This window comes from Eptesicus fuscus, chromosome 17 (genome assembly GCF_027574615.1).
Source record: "Eptesicus fuscus isolate TK198812 chromosome 17, DD_ASM_mEF_20220401, whole genome shotgun sequence".
Classification (NCBI taxonomy): domain Eukaryota; kingdom Metazoa; phylum Chordata; class Mammalia; order Chiroptera; family Vespertilionidae; genus Eptesicus; species Eptesicus fuscus.
Window position 1 is genome coordinate 3,367,272 of NC_072489.1, and position 23,022 is coordinate 3,390,293.

Consider the following 23,022-nt stretch of genomic DNA (forward strand, 5'->3'; position numbering starts at 1 on the left):
CATGCCCTTACACAGACATGTCCACCCCGCAGGGGGCAGGGCTACTGTCCACTGAGTCCCCGCCCCCACAGCAGCGCTTCTCCACCCCCTCCCCTTCGCCCACCCACTGAAAGAAGGGCCTGTAGGGAGGGGTGGGCAGGGTGTGGGGCTGAGGGACCACCGGGCCCAGGTCTCACATCCACAAAAGGCCACAGAGTAGACGTTTGACTTTATTTCCAAGTAAAACTCTGATGCAGGCGTGGAAACACGCCGCTGGGACAGGAAGACACCCACCCATCTTTATGACTGAGCACACTGTCGTACCAGGAATTTGTGTTTTCTAAAACTCTAGTGATCAATGACGTTTCATTGCAATTTTATGTTCAAGCTGTTCATTGGCTCCATGTAAACATTCAGCACAAACCTGTTTTTTTGGTAACACACCGGAGCTTCCACCAGTGGGCGCAGCCCAGGTCTCTCTAGGCCTCTGCTGGACTTGGCCCTGGCCAGTGGTCAGAAGGGCCATGGAGCGGAATCTTCTCCATTTCCAGACTCTTCCTCACCCACCCCCCCCCTTTTCCATGTGAGCCTCGAGTCAGAGGAGGAGGAAATGCAGAGAACAGAGACCGTGTCCTCCTGGGTCAGTGAGGGCTGGCCCGGCCCACGCCCAGACCACAGCCTAGATCGCGGCTCTGGACCCCAGGATGCAGCACAGCCTGTGCTGGGGAGCTGGTTATGCCGAGTGAGGGACTGCAGAGATGCAGGCCACAGGCCCCGGCCATCAGGGCAACTGTGTCTGCCCTCCCAAACCACCACACGGCCTGAATGCATGGGCAGCAAGTGGCCCGTGTGAACGGTTGGCCATACGAGCACCGTGCCAGCGGCCGAGTGCGCTGCCCCGCTCTCTCCCCTGCAGTGGGTTTAGGGGCACCTTCCCAGTGACTCTGGGCTGATGTTAAAAAGCACTGGCCACTGCGTCAGCACAGGCACTGAGCAGCCGGAACGTGCCCTGAACGTAACCCGCAAACCAGTACCGCTGGCGAATACTGGCCAGTCTCAGCCCCAGTGCCCCGCGCTCCCCACCTCCCAGCATCTAACTGATCTTTAGCTACAAGGTGAGCTGCCACACTGTGATGGGCACTTGGGAAGGTCCTAGACATGGGCAATAGATCGCCCTATGGAAACCTGAGAGGTGGAGTCAGATGACTGATGGGTGCCACTTGACCTGTCTGAGTTTGGGGTTCCGCGTATATAAATTAGGGGTCATAACACTGTCTCACTGGGTTGTGGGGATGTGAAATGACTGTGTAAGCACTTGGTCCATTTCTTTCCCTCACACTCCCCAAGGTTATTGGAATAAGCCGCAGTCCCTTTCACGCCTTGATTTCTATAAATCTCTACACATCACCTACCTGTCTAGATGCCTCGGGCTCACCTTGCTCAGTGTTCTGCTAACTCTGGATTATTTTTTTTCTTGTTCCCCTTTTGTCATCTCCCTTTCTACCCCAACAACCCTTCTGGGCAGCCCTGTTCTCTCCAGGCCTTACCTCCCCTGCCATCGCCCCCCCTGCCGTTACACCCAGCGGAATGCGTGGGGTGGCCTTGAGAGGGAGAGCAGGCTCTACCTCGAGGATGTGACAGTTCCCTTTTCTTCTCCAGGCTGGCATGCAAATGGACCTCGTCCCTGTCGAAGGACCTCTCCTTACGCCCCTCCAACCTGGCCTCCCCCACCCGCAGGCGGCACTACCTGCACCCACACTCTGCCACACTCATCCCTTCATAGTGGTACTTGAGGGTGGGGACCCCCATGTCATCCTTATAGAGGATAGAGATGGGGCTCAGTTTGGTGGGCACACAGCAGGCCTTGCCCACCTTCATGGGGAACTTGAGATGCACCAGGGTCTGCACGATGGCGTGTTTTGTCGGGGTCACGTCGTCGGCCAGGGGGAAGAAGCAGCCTCCTTTACACTCGAAGGCATCGTACTCCTTGGGCGCGATGATCCAGCTGTCCCAGCCGATGTCCTCGAAGTTCACTCGCAGGGAGGTCTTCTGACAGTGGTTGTTGGCCCCAGCGCTCCTCTTCCGTCTGGCTAAGGTTGACCCCGTGGCCGTGTGGCTTTCCACGTCCTCCTCGCCCTTGTTCCCACCCGCCTCTGGGCCGTGGGTGGACTTCTTCAGCACACTCTCCTGCTCGTGGCCGATCATCTCCCTGAGCTCCAGCCGGGTCTCCTTGGTCCCATTGCTGCGGTCATTGGAGAAGACAACGAAGAAGGGCAGGTTCCTGGAGCTGGGGGGGACACTGATATCCAGCCTGTGGCAGCCTTTTCTGTGGCTCTGCACGGTCACTTCCAGTTTGTTTTTGCTCTTGGTGGAGTCGGCCCTGACCCACCGCTTTACAGCCCTGGAGATCTCAAAGGTCGCCCAGCCCTCGCCCCGGATGTCCTGGGACAGCAGGAAGGCCTTGGCTCCCGCAGAAGCGTCCCCTGTGTCTGCTCCACCCAGAACATCATAAATGGCTATGTTTCCCTTCAGCTCATGAGAGGGGGTCTCGTGGCCGTGGCAGGAGCTGTAGAGCCGGAGTTCTGCCCTGGTGATCTGCTCATGCCTAGGGATGGAGATGTTGAAAAGCAAGATGTGTTTCTGGAAGGGGAAGTCTTCTGTGGCGGATACAGAGACGGCATCTGAAATACAAATACACAATGATGGGCATCTGCTGGGAGGGTCTGGCTCAGGACACCAAGCTGAGACTCACGGAGTGGATGAAAGGCACCTGGGATGACATTGTCAAATCTCTATTTGGTTTCACTTAAGCCCTCGATGTAGAATAGGCGTCTGAAAGGTACACTTAGAATCTGCAAAGAAAAGCAGATGCAGGAGATGCTGGCAATGGAGTGAACAGGCCCAGGTTCTACCAGGCGCCCCACATTGCAGTGGGGACTTGCACATATATCTCACTTGACTATTCACGAGGATCTATTGTTTTTTTGTGTTTTTTAAAAAATATATTTTATTGATTTTTTACAGAGAGAAAGAGAGAGGGATAGAGAGTTAGAAACATCAATGAGAGAGAAACATCAATCAGCTGCCTCCTGCACACCCCCTACTGGGGATGTGCCCACAACCAAGGCACATGCCCTTGACCGGAATTGAACCCGGGACCCTTCAGTCCGCAGGCCGACGCTCTATCCACTGAGCCATAACCGGTTTCAGCACGAGGATCTATTGTTATTTCACTTTTACAGGCGTGGGAGTGGGAGTGGGTTTAGGGTGTTTAACATCCAACGTACTCACGTTCTGCAAAGATCCTCACTTTAAAAAAAAAGAGCCAAATACAACAGCAACAAAACTGTCCTCTTCTGAGAGCTGATCCTGAGTGTATGATTTTAAACGATGGTGCATGTAACTTGGCCAACACTGTCCTGGCTCATACTAGATGCCCAGTCAATATTTCTGGGTCCTCCCCAGGCCCTCCGCCCCACCGGTGCATGCCCTGCCCGCAAGCACTTGGCCTTTTGCACAGTTCTCTGTGGTCCCCTCACAGCTGTTCGAGCCCCGGCAGAACTCCTGAGGTGCTTTGGCATATCGAGTAATGAGGGCCTGTGAGCAGTGCGCTAGGGGCCTCGTGTGCTCCTGCTGGCATGCCTTGATATTGGCTGTGGGCTGCAGTCAGACGTCTCAAAGCAAACGCCCTCCCTCCCTGCCTGTGAAGTCTGTGAAGGGCAGCATGCGTGGCCTATACAGGAGTGCTGGCCGACAGCAGAGCTGTGGCTGGCCAGAGTGCTTGTTTCCAGGGCATGGATTTGCTGAGGGTGGGGCGAGGTGCCCCTAAGATGACTCTAAGCGCTGGACTCCCAGACTGTGGGATTCAATGCCTAGGTCCAGCCAAAGAAGCCCTAAAACAGGACACAGACCTACCCTGGGGGCCTGGTGAGATGCTGGCAGATGGCAGTAACAGAATAAAGCCAGTGTTTTAAAAACCAAGCAAGTTCCCATGAAATCTAGATTTTCCTTGTGGGCAATCAGGAAATCAGACACTGCTGGACATGCATTGTGAGCTCAGCGTTCTCGAGCGGGCCTGGCGGCTGTGGCATGAGCAAGGCCTGCAGGAGCCTCGGGGGCCCAGCCCGGGGCGGAGAAGAGAGGCCCGCACCACGCGGGCTGTTCAGAGGGAGAATGCCGCAGCAGGAGACCCGCAGCCACGCGGGGGCCTGGGTCACAGGGCCGCTGCTGACCAACAGAGCGGGGCAGGCTCCCTCAGCACCTGCCAGCCTTGCCCCCTGCTCAGTCATTTCGCCTGCACTGTGTGAATTAGTGACATACGCCCTGAATTGACGTCTGTCCTCTTCCAGTCCTCCTAAATCAGGAGGAGAATAATTAAGTAGTCCTCCAGTGTTAATCTCTCAGAGGCATTTATATGAATTTTCTATACCTTTTCATGAGAGAGATGTTCTCTCAAAGTTTAAAAATATGCCAGTGGCTGGAGGCCCAATGTGCAGTCTGTTTCTCAGTGGGAAGGGGGGAAAGAGAAGGGGGGGCGAGGGCACAGCCACGCCCTCGGCTCCCACCGAGCCCAGGAGCCCAGGCCCAGGGGGGCTCCCCCAGGCAGAGCTGCCCGGGGCACGCCCTGCGGGCCAGCTGCCAGTCCTGCAGGGAAGCCGTTAGCCACACTCCACTGCCAGGCACTTGAATGGAAACCAGTGAAACTAAAAACTAAGTTACCCATTTGATTTCATTCTAATGAATTTAAATGGGAACTTAAAGAGCCTCCTGTGGCCAGTGGCCACCATAGCGGGCAGTGCAGCTGTGGACACTACGTCCCCCGTCCCTGACCCACAGCGCCCTGGGGGGCGGACTCTACCTTCCACGCTGAAGCTGCGCACGATGTTGGACGCGGGGGTGGACGACTTATCGGCGGTGTATCTGTGGTACAGGTCGATCATGTACTGCGGCGGCTCTGCTCGGGTTCTGTCCGGGGCCGGGACCCCGCTCAGGTTGAGGCTGCGCAGGAAATCCATCTTCATGTTCTCCAGGAACAGCCGCAGGTCGAAGGCGCCTCCCGTGGCCGCTGGCAATCGGGCATCTCCCCTGGCCGACGCCGGGGCCCGGGTCTCCAGAGGCTTCCCCTGCCCAGAGCAGGCCAGCAGGGAGAGCACTGGCAGGGCCACCCACAGCGCCCCGAGGCACATCTTGAGACAGCACAGGGGTCCCCGGGACGGGAGACGGCCGCTGGCCACCTCGTGTTAGCGGGTGTGGGCAGGAGCCCGGGAAGAGCAGGCCCGCATCGTCCTGCGGACCACTCTGCACCCAGCGCCCCGGCCCGTTCCCAGGCTCCCCGCCGCCCAGAGTCCTCCGCTTCTTATCTGGCCCCGTTGCCGGCTCCCACCTCTTATCTGAGCAGCGCGAAGCTAATGAAGGCTCTGTAAACATCTGACAAGCACGCAGGGCTGTGGGAAGAGCACGGTCAGCTGCAAAGAACCCGGATTTCTCCGGGGTTATCGCCCCTAATTAGGATCTTTCTCATTTCCTTGCCAGTTCTGTTTAGGGGAATCTCAAGGCAGGGCGACATGGGCTCCGTCTCCTGGGCCACAGGAACAAGGGATGCAGGAAACAACACGACCAAGAAGTCCTCCAAACAGAGAAGCAGCACAGACCCCCGAACCGCTGCAGACCTCGGACCTCGGCTGAGCGGGTGCTGGCTGCGCCCCGGCAGGACGGGAGGCCCGCCCAGTGCAGGCAGGACCTGCAGGTGGCTCACGCACTTCACGCCTCCGGGCTCATCTGTCACTTGGTTCCTGGGCATAGAGACCACGCGAGGAGGTGGCACATGGTTCCGTGAGGCGAGGAGACGTTGGCGTCAGGCGAGACGAGGATTCCGACCCAGCTCCTCCCTCAGTCCCACAGCGGGACCTGGAGCAAGTGCTCACGTTCTCAGTGTCCGGTTAAGAGGAGAGTTGCCGGATGTGGATGCACAGGTGCTGGAGCCCACGCCGTCCCTGCACACCCTGGTCCGTGACAGGGCTGCTTTCTGCCTGTCGCTTCGCCCAGGTCTGACTTTGCTGGGAGCTGAGGAGAAAGCCCTGTGCCTCCCAGCCTGCTCCCCAAGGCTGGCCACCAGGGACCCCAAAAAGCTCTGTCACTGGCCTTGTGTGTGGGTCTTTGCTCATGTCAGAGGGTGGTGCCTGGACCACATTCCTCAGCCAGGAGGACTGAACCATGCGGCCTGGGAGACACGCGGGAGAGTGGAGCTCTGAGCTGGTGCACGGCCGGGATGGGCCCTGCCTGCGGAAGCTGGGCAGCCACAGCCCACAGCCCCCTGCCAGGCCCCAGGTCTGCACTGTTTGAAGAGCATCATGCCCACACTTAAACTCTGTCCATTTCCATCAGGTGTGGGTTTGAACAACACAAAGAATGAGCCTCATTAAAAATCCTCAGGGGTGTACCCCGAGGAGCATTGGCACACGGTGTTTCCATAGTGGCAGGGTGCTCCTGGGAGGGTGGCGGGAGCTGAGCAGCCTCCGGAGATGGAGGAGGTGCTGTGGCAGGTTGAGGTCAGGTCCAGTACAGGGCAACACCAGGAGCCTGAGTAGCCAGGCCTGGGTAGGGTTTGCTGTCCCTATCCTTTGGGGCCCGGCCAGGGGAGGGTGGAGGGAAAGGGTGTCACTTCAGGACTGCTGCTTGGAAAAGGGCAGGAAGCCTCCTGGGCACTGGGCCAGCTCAAGGCAAGAACTAACTCCTGCACTGAGGAAGGGGCAGCAGGCCGGGGAGTGCGGTGGGCTGGAGGAGCCGGCAGGTCCCCCACACCCCCCATAGCCCCCACAGCCCCACGCCATGCTTCTGTCCCTGCAGCAGCCCAGAAATCTCTCCCGCTGCAGGAGGAGCCAGGGGCTGCATGGGGTGGCCCAAATGCGCTTGGGGAAGCTCAAGGGGCCTGATGCTTTTTGAAACACCTACAGATTTCTTTTCTGATTGTATCGGTAGTACACAGTGTAGGTAATGTGGGGAATGCAAAACACTATGAAGAAGGAAGTAGACTACAACCTCATCGTGCAGTCCTGCCCACCGCTAAGGTTTTGAGAAACATACAGCTCCAGTCTCCTATCTGAAGCCCTTGGGCCTGGAGTGTTTTCTGATTCAGAGAGCTCCTGTTGGGGGATGTGGTAGGGCATGCATACCGTGCCATCCCCAGTGGTGTTGGGGACAGTCACCTACAGTCAAGCATGTTGATGTTTCTGCAGTGAAGCAATAGAAGCACATACCCATTTGGGTTGGGTTTTGCCATGAAAGGGGTTAGAAGAAACTGCAGGTTTGCTGATGGTTTGGAGAGTGGGGATCTCAGGTAGAGGATGGGGGACTTGCTTACATGTGGAGTCACCACACCCACCATGGAGGCTCCAGGAGCAAGGCTCGGAGTCACTGGTCCCGTGAACTGTGGTGTGTGGTGCCCAGCATGGTGCGGGGCAGCGTGCCTTCGAATTTCTGGAATTTTCTGCCCCTCAAACCCAGAGTATCAATATGTCCATATCTCCTATGTTGTTTTCAAATGAAAGTGTGCAGCCTTCTGGTCCCTGCTATCCAGAAGTCTAGTTTGTCCCCTCTCAAGGCATCTCCTTCCTAATTTGTCTAAGTGCATGTAGGTTTACTCACCAAAGAGGCAGAGGTGAGATGGTGTCAGCCCAGCTTCTTAAAGCTGGAAGGTGTGGGGGGAGGGTAGTGGGTAGGGGGAAGGGGGAGAAAGGGGTTCCAGCAGGTGCTGCCTGCTGTTGCTTCTCCATGACACCTGGCTTTGCTGTTGGCGATAGGCCGACATCTCACAGCTGTCTGTGCACAGCTGCTGGGATGCCTGGCTGGCCCAGGTGCCTGCCCAGATCTCTGTGATGTCCTCCTTTGTGCACTATACATGTGCAATGGAACATAATTCAGCATTAACAAAGAAATTCTGACACATGCCACAACATGGATGAACCTTCAAGACATGTTGAATGAAATAAGTCAGTCACAAAAGGACAAATAGTGTACTTATACGAGATTCTAGAATAGTCCAATGCATACAATTGTGGTTGCCAGGGCCTTAGGGGAAGGAGGAATGGGGCATTACTGATTAACTAGAGGCCTGTTGCACGAAGATTCATGCAATAGGCCTTCCTTCCCCTGGCTGCCAGCACCGTTTTTCCTCTGGCAACCTGGACCCAGGCCGCAGTGGAGCCAAGACTTCAGCCTTCAATCTTGGCTCCGACCACAGCAGAGCCTTCAGTCTTCAGTCTTCAGTCCTCAATCTTCAGTTTTCACTCAGTGCCTGTGTATGCAAATTAACCCACCATCTTTGTTGGGTTAATTTGCATACTCACTCCTGATTGGCTGGCGGGTGTCATGAAGGTATGGTCAATTTGCATCTTTCTCTTTTATTAATGTAGATGGGTACAGAATTCTAGTTCTAGAGACGGATGGTGGTGATGGTTACATAGCAACGAGCATGTACTAAATGCTACTGAACCGCACACTTAAATGGTGACTTTTATGTTGTGTGTACTAGTATTTTGACACAATTTTAAAAAGTGGAAGTGTGCCATATAGTTTCTTTTGTTGCAGGTTGCAGAAAAGGAGAGTGCTAACAGGCTTAAGAAAACGATGGTGGCTAACTAATGACAGCTGACAAGTCCGGTGAAGGCTTGGCTTTAGGATCCTGGCCCGGGCACAGGCAGAGCTCCAAGGATGTTCTCTCCACTCGTGGACTTTCACCGCGGTCTTCGCGCTCCCTGTGTGCCTTGGAAAGAAGGCTCAGCGGGTCTACCCAGTGGGGGTGGAGCGAAAGCCTCTCTTCCAGGAAGTCTCAGTTAGTCTCAGGTGTTTCCTTGTTCCTCATTGGGTCATCGGCCCACACCCCAGCCAATTCCTGTGGCCAGGGCAAGGCAATGCCTTGACTGGCTTAGGCAAGGGGGATGTCACTGGCAGCAAGGAATGAGAGTCACATTGGGATGACTCTTCAGAGGGGCCTAGATCCGGTCACCAGAAGGAGATACCACTAAAGGATTATATAAGCATCTTCCCTTGCCATGAAACATTTTTCATATACTACATTTTTAATGACTTAACAATATCCAACCATTTGGTTATATCCGAATGTATTTAACATCGCCAACTACAGGGCGATTGGATTATCTGTTAAGATAATGTTGCGAAGCACATTGTTATAGTCTATATTTGATATTATTTTCTTGACAGCTCATCAGCAGTGGAATATGTACATGAAAGTATACTGGTAAACATTGCAAAGTCACTGTCCAGAAATGCTCTTTTAATAATAACTCCTTTGCAGAGCTGAGAGCGCCTGTCTTACCAACCCCACCAGGAGTACTTCCGAGTCTTTAGTAACTTGATAAACAAACATGCTAATGTGGATGGCCGGCTGAGCTGGACTAATTTTCCCATTTGATGTGCCACACCAGTGTCTGGACATGAGCCTTCCAGACGGTACAGCAGCAGCATCTCTCACCGTGGCGGGCCAGGCCTGTGCTCGGGAGTTGTTTTGGTGGCACGCTGTGTCCAGGGAGGGCACAGATGTCCCCAGAGGCCCTGGCCTCCCTCAGGGGCACAGAGCCTGGCACAGGGGAGGCAATCCTTCTGCTCTGGTCAGTGCAGTAGGATGTTTCCGTCACTGCTCCTATTGCCCTGGGGCGGCTCGGTCCTCCCCTCTGCAGAGCCCCTGCTTTGGTGGTGCCTCAGGTAGGGATGCCTCGTGCTTTGTGCTCTCCTCCCCACCGTCCTGCACCTGGGCCAGTCCCGCCTGGCCTCCGGTTTCTGCTCACCACCAGCACAGTCCTCAGACGGGGAGGCCACACTGTTCAAATGCCAAGAGGATCGCAGGGAGGCGAGGCTCAGCTGCGAAGAACAGTGGCTCTTACAGTGTGGTTCTTGGGCCAGCAGCAGGGAGCTGGTCAGAAGGGCAAGTCTTGGCCTGAGTCAGAAACAGGGCCCGGGACCTGGCCCAGCCCTCCAGGGACTGAGGCGCCGGAGTCGCAGGTTGGTTAGACAGAGGAAGTCCGCAGGAGCCGCAGGAGGTGAAGTAGCAGATGCTGCCCAGCATGGGACTTGGCATTTGGTAGGTGCTAGAGCAGTGAATGATGACCAGCCTATTCCTCTGCTCACCCCCGCCGGGCTGCTGGGAGAGACGGGGCGGGACCGAACTCCACCTGAGAAGGAGAGTGGGCCGAGCTGGGCCCAGCATCGCCCCTCAGGCAGGAGAGGGAAGGGAGGGGAATCTCAGAAGTGAAGTGTGGGTGTGTCAGGGCGGCTTATGCTTCCAGCCTTGGTAAGGGAAGAGCCTCGCGCTGAAACGTCGTGTTTACGTGCACAATTTACAGTCAGCGCCGGTTCTGCCCTCCCCCCACCCCTCCAGTTCTCCTGGCATGGGTGCCACCACACGCATTTGCTCAAGTGGGATCTGCAATGCCTTTCCGCCACCAATGAGTCCAGCCCTTCCATCCTGGTGGGCTCCCCTCCATTCCTCTCCCTGTGAGCCCCTCACGCCCTCCCACCCCACCCAGACCTCTGCTGACTCCCCGCCACTACTACTCTCCCTCCCCACCCCCCGCCCCCGCATCGCTCTGCCTCCATCCTGGCTGAGAAGCACTGTGACAGGCGACAGCGCTGAAGGCATGTTGTGAGTGGATTAGGCATACAGAGCCGCCTATTGGGACACCGCAGGCAAGGCACCTGGTGGTAACTGGACACGGTTTCCCCACTTGTTTAGGGAAATGGCTGGATCCATCTTCTCCCAGCCTTACTCTGCCAGCGCTCAGTTGCACAGTTGTATTTGTCACATGGACTCACCCTTCCAGAGGATGTCACTCAGGAGCAGGCCCGGTGGCAGCCACCCACTCCTGCCTCCAGACCCACGACCGCAGGGACCCATGCACTGGGCTCTGTCCGGAGCCTCTTGTGTGATGTTGATACTTTGGTTTTAAGGAAAAAAAGTTGTTTCATACGCACGTTTCCTTTTAAACCTTGCTTTACTGTGAGGTCATTCAGTGCCGCTGGGACAACCCAACAGGCTGGCAGTGCGGCCACTGGCCAGGAGGCGTGGGCAGCGCCAGCACGTGGCCTTGGACGGAGCAGCCTTGGTGTCGGAGCTGACACTGCCCGTCTTGGGAAGGCCCGCGGGCACCCCCCCCCCCCCCCCCAGCCTGAGCCTGTGCTCCCGAGGCGCCGATTGGGAAGCGGCTGCACGGTTCTCCCTCTGTTCACAGGGCACAGCTCCTCCCACCACACGCCCAAGTCGTCACCACCGAGTCCCGCCCATCCCCTGCCCATGGCAGCACCCAGGGTGCCCTCCCAGCCTGCTCCCTCCACCCCGAATCCAGAAACGAAGCAGAGGAGCGCTAGGCATTCAGGGTGACTCGGAAGATCTCCCAGAAACTGAAAATGACAGGAAGAACTAGTATAGGTCACCCCATTTCCACCAAGAAATGGAAAGGGAGCAATTTGATGAGAGAAAATTGAAGGGGGAGGAGAAAATAAGGAATCTGACACCGTGAAGGGAGGCGTGGGGAGCCTGATCAGGCCTGATGATTTGTACTTGCTTTCCTATTAACTTACGCCCTGTCATCGTCCAAAAGGCTTAGACTTGGCACACCCAGTGCTAAGCCAGCCGACCATGTGAGCCACCCAGCAGTTCACAGCGAGTGGTTCAGTCCCCGAACACGCCTGCAGGAACGGGACACACAACCTCATTCCCCGGTCTCTGCCCAGAGGCAGCGCCCTGTGCCCGGCAGCTGTGTGCACACGTGTCGCAGGGCCATTGGAGCGTCTCAGAGGTGTGAGCAGCGCTGGGGGCTCTGCCCAGGGCCTCAGGACTCCCGCCTCCCTGCTCTGGGATGGGTTGCTGATGAGGACACGGGTGGCCGTTCTGCCCCACGCCAGGGAGCAGCCCTCCAGGCCCAGGAGCGCTGGCACTGCAGGAGCCACTCCAGACTGCGCGCCTGAGTCTCCCCCCAGTGCAGGACCTGGCGACCGCAGAGGTTCCTCGTGATGTCTCAGACCCTCCCGACCACTCAGTGTCCCTCTGAGGCGGAGTGCGCAGAAGCTCCGTGAGGCTGCTGGGCCGCCTGGGCCGCTGCTGCCTGGACCAGAGGGTGGGGAGGAGTGGAGGGCAGAGATGGCCTACGGGGTCTCAGCTGACCTTAAGGAAGGTGATCCCAGCAGCCATGCAGCTGGAGTGCTCCCAGGTGGGATCCGTCAGTATTTTGGAATGGCTAACATTCAGTTTTCAAGATACCACTGTACCTTTAATTTATTAGCTTTCCATAAAACACATAACACACACACTCTACAGTAGAGAAAGTATAATTTATAAAAATATAAACATCTTGATTATTTTTTAGTATTCCAAGACATTGCTGCGTGTTACTTCAATAAGCATGTTTAAACAATGCACACTTAACCAGCACGATCACCCATGCGGAATGGTTACAACTCCCCTTTTTGTTTAAAATAAAATATATATTAAGAAAAAGAAATGGAAATTGATTACATGTGCAGATTGTAAAAGCTTTTGCAGTGGAATCTGGGGAAAGAAACATCCGTTTTTACTATTGCTGGGGCCCGTTTTCCAGGATTAATATGTGGCCAAAGTGATTGTTTAATGAGGCTGTTTCCACTGAGAGGAGCGAGGCCCCAGGTGCGCAGTCTCCTCTGAAGGCCGGGGGATGATGCCCAGCAGCCCGCGGTGTGGACAGGTTCGGCTTGCAGGCCTCAGGGCCAGGGATGGGCGGCGGCCCGCCTTCAGGCTGGGCTGACTCTCGGGTTCCTTTAGGGGCTCAGTCACTGGCAATAAAAGGCCGGAACGATGCCCTGGGGACAGACCCTCTTGGGGCGCAGGCCGCCTGTGCACGGCCCTGCCTCTGCAGCTGCACCTCCAGTCAAGCTCTCACTCCAGGGCTCGGAGGCCGCTCCCCCGAGGGCACCGGGGGGTTCCGTCCCTGGAGCAACCGGTCTTACCGGCAGGCACAGGTCTCCACAGACATGTTGGGGTACACCTTCAGAACCACATTCCGGTTCTCATCCAGGAAGAGGACCCCAAGGGGGCTCATCTTGTCGGGAACGCAGCAGGGCTCCGGGATGCCTGGGACGATGCCCACGGCCCTGACGATGCTCTGGATGGTGGCGTGATTGGACGGGCGGACGATCTGCAGTGGGAAAGGACCATGGTTACTGCAGCGCTCTGCCCTCACCCACCCACTGAGCCGTCTGCAGGGCCTCCCCTCAGCCCTGGGAAAAGGCATCGACCTAGAGGAAAAGGTGCCATTCCAGGGCTGGTCCCCTTTCCTCCGAAGTCAGCCACGGACGGAGTCCCTGGGAGGTTTGCAAGAGCCTCAGGCCTTCCTGCCCCTCCGGCCTCTCAGAGCGGTCATAGCGCTGACATGGCACTGGCCGCTTGGGGGCACCTGCTCGTCACCCATCCCCGAGGAGCACCTGGAACCGGGCAGGCGCCTTCAGAGGGGGACGCCCAGCGGGTTCAGCCTGGACACAGCGGCCCAGGTTTCCATGCCCAAGAGTCCTGCATGCTTGAGCCATGGCGCTCTGGGCGCACATGTGTGCACGCGGCGGCCTGGACACTGACGCTTCCTGGGAAGGTGGACGGCGGTGTCAGTGCTGCGTCACTTGCATCACCCCATTTTGCCATCGTATCAGTCTCAGGGGGTGGCTATTACCTACATTTCACTGGTGAAAAAACTTAAAGTGACTAAGAAACTTGACCAAGACCCCTCAGGAAGACAGCCAGGCGTGGAACCCTGCTCACGGCCGCGCAGGCTCCTCCCCGCAGGCAGCCTCGCACACCCAGGAGGCTCGGCACGCAGAAACCCAGAAAGCTGCTCCAAAGCACCTCTGACCTGGGAGCAGGATTCAGCTGGCCGGCTGGTGGGAAGCAGGGCGGGGGAGGGGGAGGGAGGGACTTGTGATTTGCGGGATGCAGGCAGGTGTCAGGGAAGGTGGGAAGACAGCCAGCCAGGTGACAGGGTGCGCGCAGGGCCAGCCAGCTGGAGCCCGAGAGCCCTGACTCTGTCCGACCTTCCTCTACACCCGTCCTGAGGGCACCTCCCTACCTTTCTCTGGGGCACGCAGGGCTTTGAGGAGAAGCCCCCCAATGCCCAAGCAGGGGAATGCGCCCGCGCCAGCTCTGGGGTTTCCCAGCCTGCTGACTTCTGGAGGTTCCAATTTGATTTATGCACTGACTTCCTTTCCTGGACGGGAAGGCTGACCCGGAACTCAGCAGAGGAGCTAAGAGAAGGGGAGTGTGCGCTGCGAGCCGAAGATCGGCATCAGCTGGCGACCAGCCACACGGCTCAGGCGGTGGGAGGCGGACAGACAGAGCCACAGCCCTCCTAACAGCCTGGGGGGAAGCTGAGGCGGCAAACATTTCCAGCGCAGGGGACCAGGCAGCCCACGGTGTGTGCTGTGTCTGCACCCTCCTGCACCGTGAGGGCGGGGTGTGCTGTGGGTCTCTGCCCTGTGTGGGAGGAAGGGAGGCGGAGTCCTCACTGGGGTCACTGTAATGAGCTGTGCCTGTTGCAGACACGGATGCTGCGGTGAGGAGGGAGCTCTGACGACCTGTCCTGTCTACGGGGCAGCACCCTCTGCGGATGGCTGCTGTGGGAATGGACCTACGGATGGAGTCTCCCCTTGGCGAAGGCAGAGACGTTCTGATTTAAAATTTAGTTCAACCAAGTCATCATTTTCAAAAGCACAGCCCAACCACATCCATCTGGGGGCTATACCCACCAACAGGCGACCCCATGGGGACCCGTCTCCTCAGGCCCCAGTAGATGGGAGGTGTTTTGATCCCTGTTTTAGAGACAGGAAGCAGCACAAGGCAGAGGGACTCGCTAGCCGGGTACAGCTGAGAGTCACAATCAGGCAGATGCCTACCTTGGGCATGGGGAACTCGCACGCTCCTGCACAGTAGTAGGCGTCGAAGGACTTGGGAGAGATGATCCATTCGTTCCAGCCGATGTCTGCAAAGTCCACCTTCAGGTACCTCCGGGAGCAGACCCTCGGCTCGTCCCACTGCTTCCTGCGGGCTTTCTGCATCGTCTTCTCATCGAAGTGCAGCACCTGCGAGGAGGCGGGGAACGCGTCCGGGCCCTTCCTCCTGCGGTCCTTGCGCCCTGGCCGGGGCTTCAGTGTCCGGAAGGGGCTGGGCCACAGTGCGTGCTTGTGGCCGTGCTGGGCGTGGGGCGCCTGCGCTGGCTTCTCGTCCAGCCCTGGCAGCTCGTTGTCATGGAAGGGCCCGGTGGGCTGCGTGGCCCGGCGGACGCGGGGGTCTGTGGAGCTGTTGGGGGCTGCGCCGGGCTCCGGGTCTCCAGCAGGGAAGGGGTCGTATCTCTGCAGTGTCACGGCCACACTGTTGGGCTCCGAGATGGCCAGGTCATTGGCATAGATGAGAATGTAGGGTGCATGGGCGCTGAGGCTGGGCACCCCAGGGTCCTTCTCCCCCGAATCCAGCTCGGCAGAGAGAAGCAATTCGCCATCCCGGCGGGCCGCCTTGACTATGGGGGAGATGTCCCTGGCCTGCCACAGGCCCTGTGGCGGGGGCGCCAGGGCAACGGCCCCCCGGAGCAGCCCCCGCGTGGCCATGTTCTGCGAGAGGCTGCGGAAGAGCAGGTGGCGGCGGGCGGGCAGGCCTGGGGGCAGCAGGCGGCAGGACGCATTCTTGGCCCGCTGCTTGCAGGGCACCTCGTGAGCCCGGGGCCCCCGCGGCTCCGAGTAGAAGTGGAATGTGGCCGTGAGGATCATTTCCGAGTCCTGCATGGAAGTCAGGTTGAAGAAATACAGGGCCCTCTGGTTGACCACTTCTGCGAGGGAAGGACAGACACAGCCTGTTAGGTTCTCTCCTGCAGAGGCGGGCTGGGATGGAAGAGGAACACCCACGTAGGGAGCCCCTCCAGGCTGTCCTCATGTAGTTCTCACATTAAACTGACGAGGGCACCCTCTGCTACCCCAATGAGTGGATGAGAAATTAAGGTCACAGAGGTTGGGGACTGTCAATATCCCGCTGCAGACAAGGAAATGTAGCCGCAGACAGGGTAGGTGCTCCGGCTACTGGCCCCTAAAGCTCCTGTCAGCCCCCGCCTGAGGACACACACACACACACACACACACACACACACACACTCCAGTGCCTCTCCATGAACAAAGGAACAAATGAACTCGGGCACATTAATGGATAAGGTGTTCGGGACGGCGTGGCTGAGTCCCAGCGCTGCTGAGAGCAGCCTTCCTGTACGTCCTCTGCCCTCTATTTTACAGACATTGCATGCAGCCGTTCTTCCAAGTGAGGTGGAGGAGTAGCTAGCCTCGGACTCTCCTGTGCTGAGGGCCCGCTGAGGGAAAAGGGCCCGGGACACAGTCATCTGGCTGCCCAACGGCTTAAAAACAATCCTCACCCACAACATGCTGAGAGGAAGGAGAGAGATGCCTGTAAGAGAGACACATTGGTCCCTGGCCTTCTATATGTGCTCTGACTGGAACCAAACCCGCAACCCAGGAATGTGCCTGCCTGGGAACTGAACCAGCAGCCTTTCTGTGCACACGACGACACTCAACCAACTGAGCGCCTCTGGCCGGGCGGCCTAATGGCTTTGCAGCTTGGTTTACAAAGAAAGAAGTCCGGCTGCACAAGGTCACCCAACAAAATTCCAACGTCCAGGTTGCTCCAGAGGCCCAAACCATGGTAGAGACTGGGATGCCTCAAACAGCCCACCTGAAGCTGGAGAATGCTCTGGCCCCTGCATCCTGGGGCTTCCAGCCCCTCTTTCCTTCTCTCCTGGGTCTACCAAGTTACCCTCGTTCCCAGGGCCACGCCCCCAGGTCTGCAGCCTCAGGAAGCTGCCTGGCCTGGCAGCATGAGCTCCCTGAATGGCCAGGTCCTCTCTAGGGTTCAAAAGGGAGGGAGGAGTGGTTCCCGGGGCCTCCCAGGGGTGCTGCGGACTAGCAGACCAGAGCTGCCAGGCAGGCTGCCCCCTGGTTTATGTCCTGCTGCCTGTGTGGGCCTGCTGGGCAAAGCTGGGGGAGGGGCAGAGCTCCAGAGCTCGGAATGTGAATGTGTGCTGGGTGCTGGGCGGGTGCGGATGCCCTCACATGTGCACCCATGGGATCAGCTGGGATTACTTTCAAAACGAAAATCTTCAGTTTAAGGTTCATTGTTTACACTAGGAAGGAGGCATAATTCAGTTGGGCATTCTCACCTGCTCTTAAGGGATGTGAGAGAGCGGAAAGGAGGAGAACACACGTCTGCGGAGGGCCTGGGACTGCCAGTCAAGGCTCAGGTGGCCTCCCAGGCCCACCTTATCTATTTCTCAGAACAAACACACAGAGTTGTGGCGGCCCCCCGTCCCCCCGTGAGGTGTGGCCTGCTCCCCACACATGGTTAATGCACATTGGAACGGGCTCCCCCACCACTGCAGCCTGGGTGTCATGGCCGAGTCCTGCATTTCCCAGACCCCTGATCACTGCCTTCCTCCCTGGAGGTGACTCAGAGAGCCTGGAAAATGGGGCGCAGGAATCTGTAGTTTCACCTGCAACTCAGGGGTTCTAACCAACAGAGAAGTTTGGGAAGCACCGGGTGGGGGCTGTGAGCCTGCAGCATCTGGACTGGCCCAGCGCGAGGCGTCTCTGTGGTTCCCTGCCTCATTTATCTCCATGTCCCTTCCCCACCTCCTGACGTACGTGTCTTGGAGTTTCTCTCCCCAGAACACATGCTCCCAGAGAGCAGGGGCTTTGCCAGCTTTGTTTGCGGCTGTGTCCCTAGAGACCAACACAAGGCCAAGGGACAGTGCTCCGACCACATGCTGGGTGATGGGGCGTGGGGTCTGTGCTAGCTCTGTCTGCACCAGTTAGCCGATGGGCTCTACCCTACAGGAGCAGGACGCGAGCCGCCTGAGATGTGTTGTGTCATCCATTGCCCTCGGAACAGCCATCAAGGTGACCCGAGAGAGAGCCCTGCGAAGACACAAGCAACACAGGAGCTGGAGGAAGGACGCAGGGGGCCGGTGGTGCCGCAGAGGAGGGAGAGCTAAGATGAACGGAGGGTCTGCCTCAGGCAGCCCAGAGTCAGGTTTAGTCTGCCTGCATCACTACTAGCTCTGGGGCCTTCAGCGAGTCATGGACCGTCTCTGTGCCTCAGTTTCCTCCCCAGAATATTTGTACCCACCACCTAAAGTTGTAAGGTCACCTCTGTGGAGCATGCAGCACGGTGCCCTGTGGCATTGGGAGCCTCAGCTGCACTCAGGGCACTGTGCCCTGATCCCTGCCTCGTGGCTGTGAGAGGCAAGGCCACCTGTCCCCTCCCCGCCCAACAGGAGCCTGAGGATGCTCAGGGCCTCCTCCCCTCCAGCGTCTCACCAATCCCAGTCCTCTGGGCTTTGCATCTGCTTGTCCACAGCCGTCCTGCACTCTGCGTCCCCCCGCATTGCTCTGCCCAGGGCAGGCCTCAGGCCACTGTGCCCAGAGCCCCACCCCCCTCTGTCCCTCTCAGGCGTCACAGGGTCACCATTTTAGGTGAAGGGTTAATGTCTTTAATACATAAAGAACCTCCACAAATCAGGAAGAAAAAGACAGAATCCCAATAACAAGAAGCAATAAAAAAGACAACTTCAAATGAGAATGTCACACATTTTACCTGCATGTTGAACATATGATCCTACAAACTACACATCCCACCAACATATTACCTCTGGTTCTATCTGGGTGTTGATTAGGGGTGACTTCTTCTCTTTACACTGGTTTTCTATGATTTCTAGATTTTCCCCAGTAAGTAAGCATTGCCTTTATGACCTTTCTTTTTTCTCTTTCCTTTCTCCTCCCCTTGAGTCTCTCCTTCCTCCTCTTCCCATCCCCCTCTCTCCCTCCCTTATCTTCCTTCCCCTCCCTCTCTCCCCCTCCCTTCTCTTCATTCCCCTCTCTCCCTCTCTCCCCCTCCCTTCTCTTCATTCCCCTCTCTCCCTCTCTCCCCCTCCCTTCTCTTCCTTCCCCTCCCTCTCTCTCTCCCTCCCTTATCTTCCTTCCCCTCCCTCCCTCTCTCCTAATTTCACCCCTCTCCCTCTCCCATCCCCCCATCACTGTGTAACACTCTATACCCGCCCCCCCCCCCACACACACACACACACTGCCTCTAGGACTCTCAAGCTGTTGAAGGCCCAGTTATCGCGCACTGGCCCCTTCTCCTCACCTCATTCCCTCCCTCAAACCGAAGTCCTCACAGGGCCGGCACGAAGCCACGGCTTCACCTCCACAGCCGCCCAATGCCACCTGCCCTTCCGCTGCCTTGGGTCTCACCTGCTGTCAGGGCTTCCCTGGCGCTACCCAGTGCCCTTCCCTCCTGTTCCTTGGGGATCCCGAAGTCACCCCCAACCCCTGGTGGTGTCAGCTCCTGAGCGTTTCTGGGCAGGGCCCGAAAATGCATCTTGGTGTCATCTGAGCTTACAGCACCTGCCACCCACTGGGGTGCTAAGAAAGACTTGGGGAACTGAAATGAATGTGACTTTTGACATTGCAGACAGATAGGTGTGTATTATTAAGAGATCGAGCTGAGAGAGGTTAAGTATGTGCCGGTATTACACAAGTGGGTGCAGAGCTGAGATTTAAATGCAGGCTATTTGGAGTGGGGGTGTCTAATCTTAACCCTGAAAGTCAGGCTCAGAGGCTCTCTCCACTGATGGAGCCTTAATAAGGAACAAAGCATACGCAGTGGAAGGGAGAGAGGGTGGCTGGAGTAATAATAGTAGGAGCTAATAAATTATTGAGACAAATATCAGGCATTTTTTAAAACACTTGACATGTTTCAGATCATTAAAAAAAAACTTGTAAGAAAGGCAGAATTTCAGTAATGAAAAGGCTGAGGCATGAGACAGTTCAGCCCCGTGTCCAAGTCACAGACACAGGGTCGGGACCCCCAGGCCGCCCACAGCCCGTCCTGGGCACCCGAGCTTGCTGCCTGGCGGCAGGTGAGGAGCACATTTCCCGGAAACAAGGGCTGAGGGCGAGCACCTGCTGTGCAGGAAGCGGCACCGCCCACCCAGCTGCAGAGGCCCTGCCGGGGAGCAGGCTGGCCCAGGACATTCTGGTTCCAGAGCGGAAGCCCCACTCTTTTGCCTCATTCATAAAGTGAGGGATCCCTGCCCAGGCTCACACCTCCTCACAGCTGGTCAGAAAGCAGGCATCTCTGAGCGCTGGAGAGTGGCTGCAGAAGAAACAACTTAAGTGAATCAAGGGAGGGGATGAGAAACTAAGCTGCTGAGCCTGCTCTCTGCCAGGCACCAAACCCACCTCACCCACTGACCCTTCCCGTCCCCGCTGTATGAGTGAGAAACGGGTGCTCAGAGGTAAAGTGATGCGCCCCACAGCACACGCCGTAGCTGGCGGTCAGAGGTTCCAGACGGGAATGTTAGATTTGTCAGACAGTCCCAGGCTCCTTCAGAATAACCTCCCAGATCCTCTGTTCTGCCCTCCATCTCCCACACCCTGGGCTTATTATGATGGAGCTGGGGGAGGGAGATAGCTGTGAAGATAGCATGGGCTTAGCAGATGGGAAGGGCCAACCATTGTCACTGTTGTGAACAAACCCGTCCCCTGCCTCAGTTTCCTTCTCTGTAAAACAGGAGGGCTGGATCTGAAGGACCGTCTCTGGTCTTTTTCAGGGCTAACATGCAGTGCTTCACTCACTGTTCCTTGTAATCCCCCTGTTCTCTGAAAACAGAGATCAACTGCACCTCCACCCAGGGGCTGCAGCAAGTGGGTGGCTCACTGGGTGCTCGCCGCTTGTTGCAGCAATGACCTTGCCAGTCTTGCTTTCCTCAATGGCAATGCTTTGAGGACTGACTCGATGGGTGCAAGGTCAAGTCTACACCTCTATGAACACAAATGCTTGTACTCCTAGGGCAGTGATGGCGAACCTATGACATGCGTGTCAGCACTGACACGCGTAGCCATTTCTGATGACACGCGGCCGCATGCCGAGGATGAAACATTGGCTGCTCCTGAGGATGAAACATTTGCGACTAGAGTCTTGGAGTTAGTATTTTCCTCAAAGTGACACACTACCCGAGTTATGCTCAGTTTTTTGGCGAAGTTTGACACACCAAGCTCAAAAGGTTGCCCATCACTGTCCTAGGGGAACAGCATGTACTAGCACCTAACCTGGCCAGGGCTGGCTCGGCTCACACACATCACCTCAGCCCCTCTTCTTGCCACCCCCAGGGGAGATACTGGCATGAACGTCCATTTTGTGGATGAGTACATTCAAGTCCACAGAGCTTTAATGATTTGCTCAAGGTCACATCCATGCTCGATGATTCCTGAGTGGCTTAATTTAATAATGCTGCTGCAGAAATAGCCCCCAGGTGGTGAACAAACGTAGCAGGGAGGACGGAGTTAGTTTGGATGGACCTGGAACCCACCCGAGTCTGCTCAGTGCAGGGTAGGGGAACGGGCCTCTCTCTGGCAGGTGCTCCCAGCACATGGGTATGTGAGGCCAAGCTTCCCAGGAGTGGCTCGGAGCCACAGATGCTACCTTGTGTCACACAGCCAGTGACCAGGTGGCAGATCTGACCCCAGGACGTCTGGCCCCAATGCTGAGCTTGTTCCTGATGGTCTTTCTTCTGACGCATGGCCGCCTCCCCCACAAGGGCCGCAGAGGGCCCCTACCCGCATTTTCTGGAATGGCATCCTGTGACCATGAGTAGTCTCCAAGACAACCAAGGTCTTCTCCCCACCCCTGGCACCAGGCTGCCCCAGCTCTCTGCTCCAAGGGGACCGCAGAGCAGCCCCGCCCAGGTGGACAGACAGTGGGGCCCAAGGCTGGCGGTGCTCTGAGCGGGGCAGGGCGCTGTGCAAGTGGCCTCTGTGCAGGCCCATTCAAGGTGATGGGAGGGGAAAGAATCTGTGCAAGCTTCTGGACCGTCCTCGAACCCCTCCTGAACACTTCGTGCCGGTGCCCGGCAGGCCTCAAGCCTGTTCACCCAAGGCCGTTTTTGGTCCACCCTACTTCCCCAGCCACCAAGCCCACGGACTGCCCCAGCGCGAGGTTCACACCCTCTGTCTGGGACCCGGGCCTGGAACTTCTCTGCCCACCTGCCATGCCCCCCGCCGTGCCCTCCGCGGTGTGCAGAGCCAACACATCCTATGACATGGACGCCCCCACCCATGAGCTTCCCAGCCCAGTCCCGTCTCCATCCTGTGCTAAAGGCCTGTGTATGGGTGGTCTGTATCAGCAAGTGTGACAGCTTCCAGGTTCGCAGCCCCTCGGGGGCGGGACGGGTCACTCTGGGCTGCTTTGGTGACCCCATGGAGGCGGCTCAGGGACCTGCAGAAGCGCTTGGTGAACCTTCAGTGAAACAATGAATGGATGCGACAGTGAATAGAAGGAAGAGGAGATGCGGAGATGCAGGGGTAGAGGATGAACGGCAAGGAAAGGAGAGAAGGACAGGGCTCGGGGCCCTCCACTTACCCAGCCTGGGCCTGAAGCTGCGCACCGTGTTGCCCCCTCCAGGCCGCGCGCCCCTTTGGCTGTATTTCTCATAAAGCCGAAGCATGTGGACAGCGACCATGTCCTGGGCGCCAGGGCCCAGAGCTGCGGCCCTGTCCCCCAGGAACCGCTGGGGGTCCTTGTCCCCGGCCAGGCCATAGGCGGCCCTGGGCGGGGCGGGCCGGGCGGGGGCTGTGTGGCTGCCACCCGAGACCCGAAGCAGCAGCAGAAGCCAGGGCAGCAGCGGCAGCAGTTGGGACCCTGGCCCCGGGCTGGTGTGAGCGGGGCCAAGGGCCATGGTGGGTGGCGGTGGCGAAGGGCCGGAGTTGGCAAGGAGGGAGGGCTCGGGCGCACCGGAGACTGCAGACTGACCCTGGATGGAGGGCGCGAGGACGCTCTGGCAGCTGGGGGTCGCGGGGTACGGGCCGCGCGGGGCGACCAACGTAGCGCTCAGTCCGTCCGCCGCCCCAGCTCCAGGCTGGCGGTCACGGCCGTTCGTCCCGAGCCCAGCCCGGCGGGCGCGCTGC

General features: G+C 57.7%; 2 protein-coding genes across 2 annotated transcripts; both read right to left on the reverse strand.

Moving 5' to 3' along the window:
• Positions 1–1,722: 1,722 nt before the first annotated feature.
• Positions 1,723–5,165, reverse strand: GDF2 (growth differentiation factor 2). The gene is made up of 2 exons (XM_008149074.3): positions 4,838–5,165; positions 1,723–2,660 (listed from the first exon to the last, which is right to left on the reverse strand). The coding sequence occupies exons 1-2, from the start codon at positions 5,163–5,165 to the stop codon at positions 1,723–1,725; spliced, it is 1,266 nt and encodes a 421-aa protein (XP_008147296.2).
• Positions 5,166–12,277: 7,112 nt separating this feature from the next.
• On the reverse strand, positions 12,278–22,793 carry GDF10 (growth differentiation factor 10). The gene is made up of 3 exons (XM_008149075.3): positions 22,478–22,793; positions 14,902–15,827; positions 12,278–13,160 (listed from the first exon to the last, which is right to left on the reverse strand). The coding sequence occupies exons 1-3, from the start codon at positions 22,791–22,793 to the stop codon at positions 12,969–12,971; spliced, it is 1,434 nt and encodes a 477-aa protein (XP_008147297.2). The 3' UTR covers positions 12,278–12,968.
• Positions 22,794–23,022: the final 229 nt, after the last annotated feature.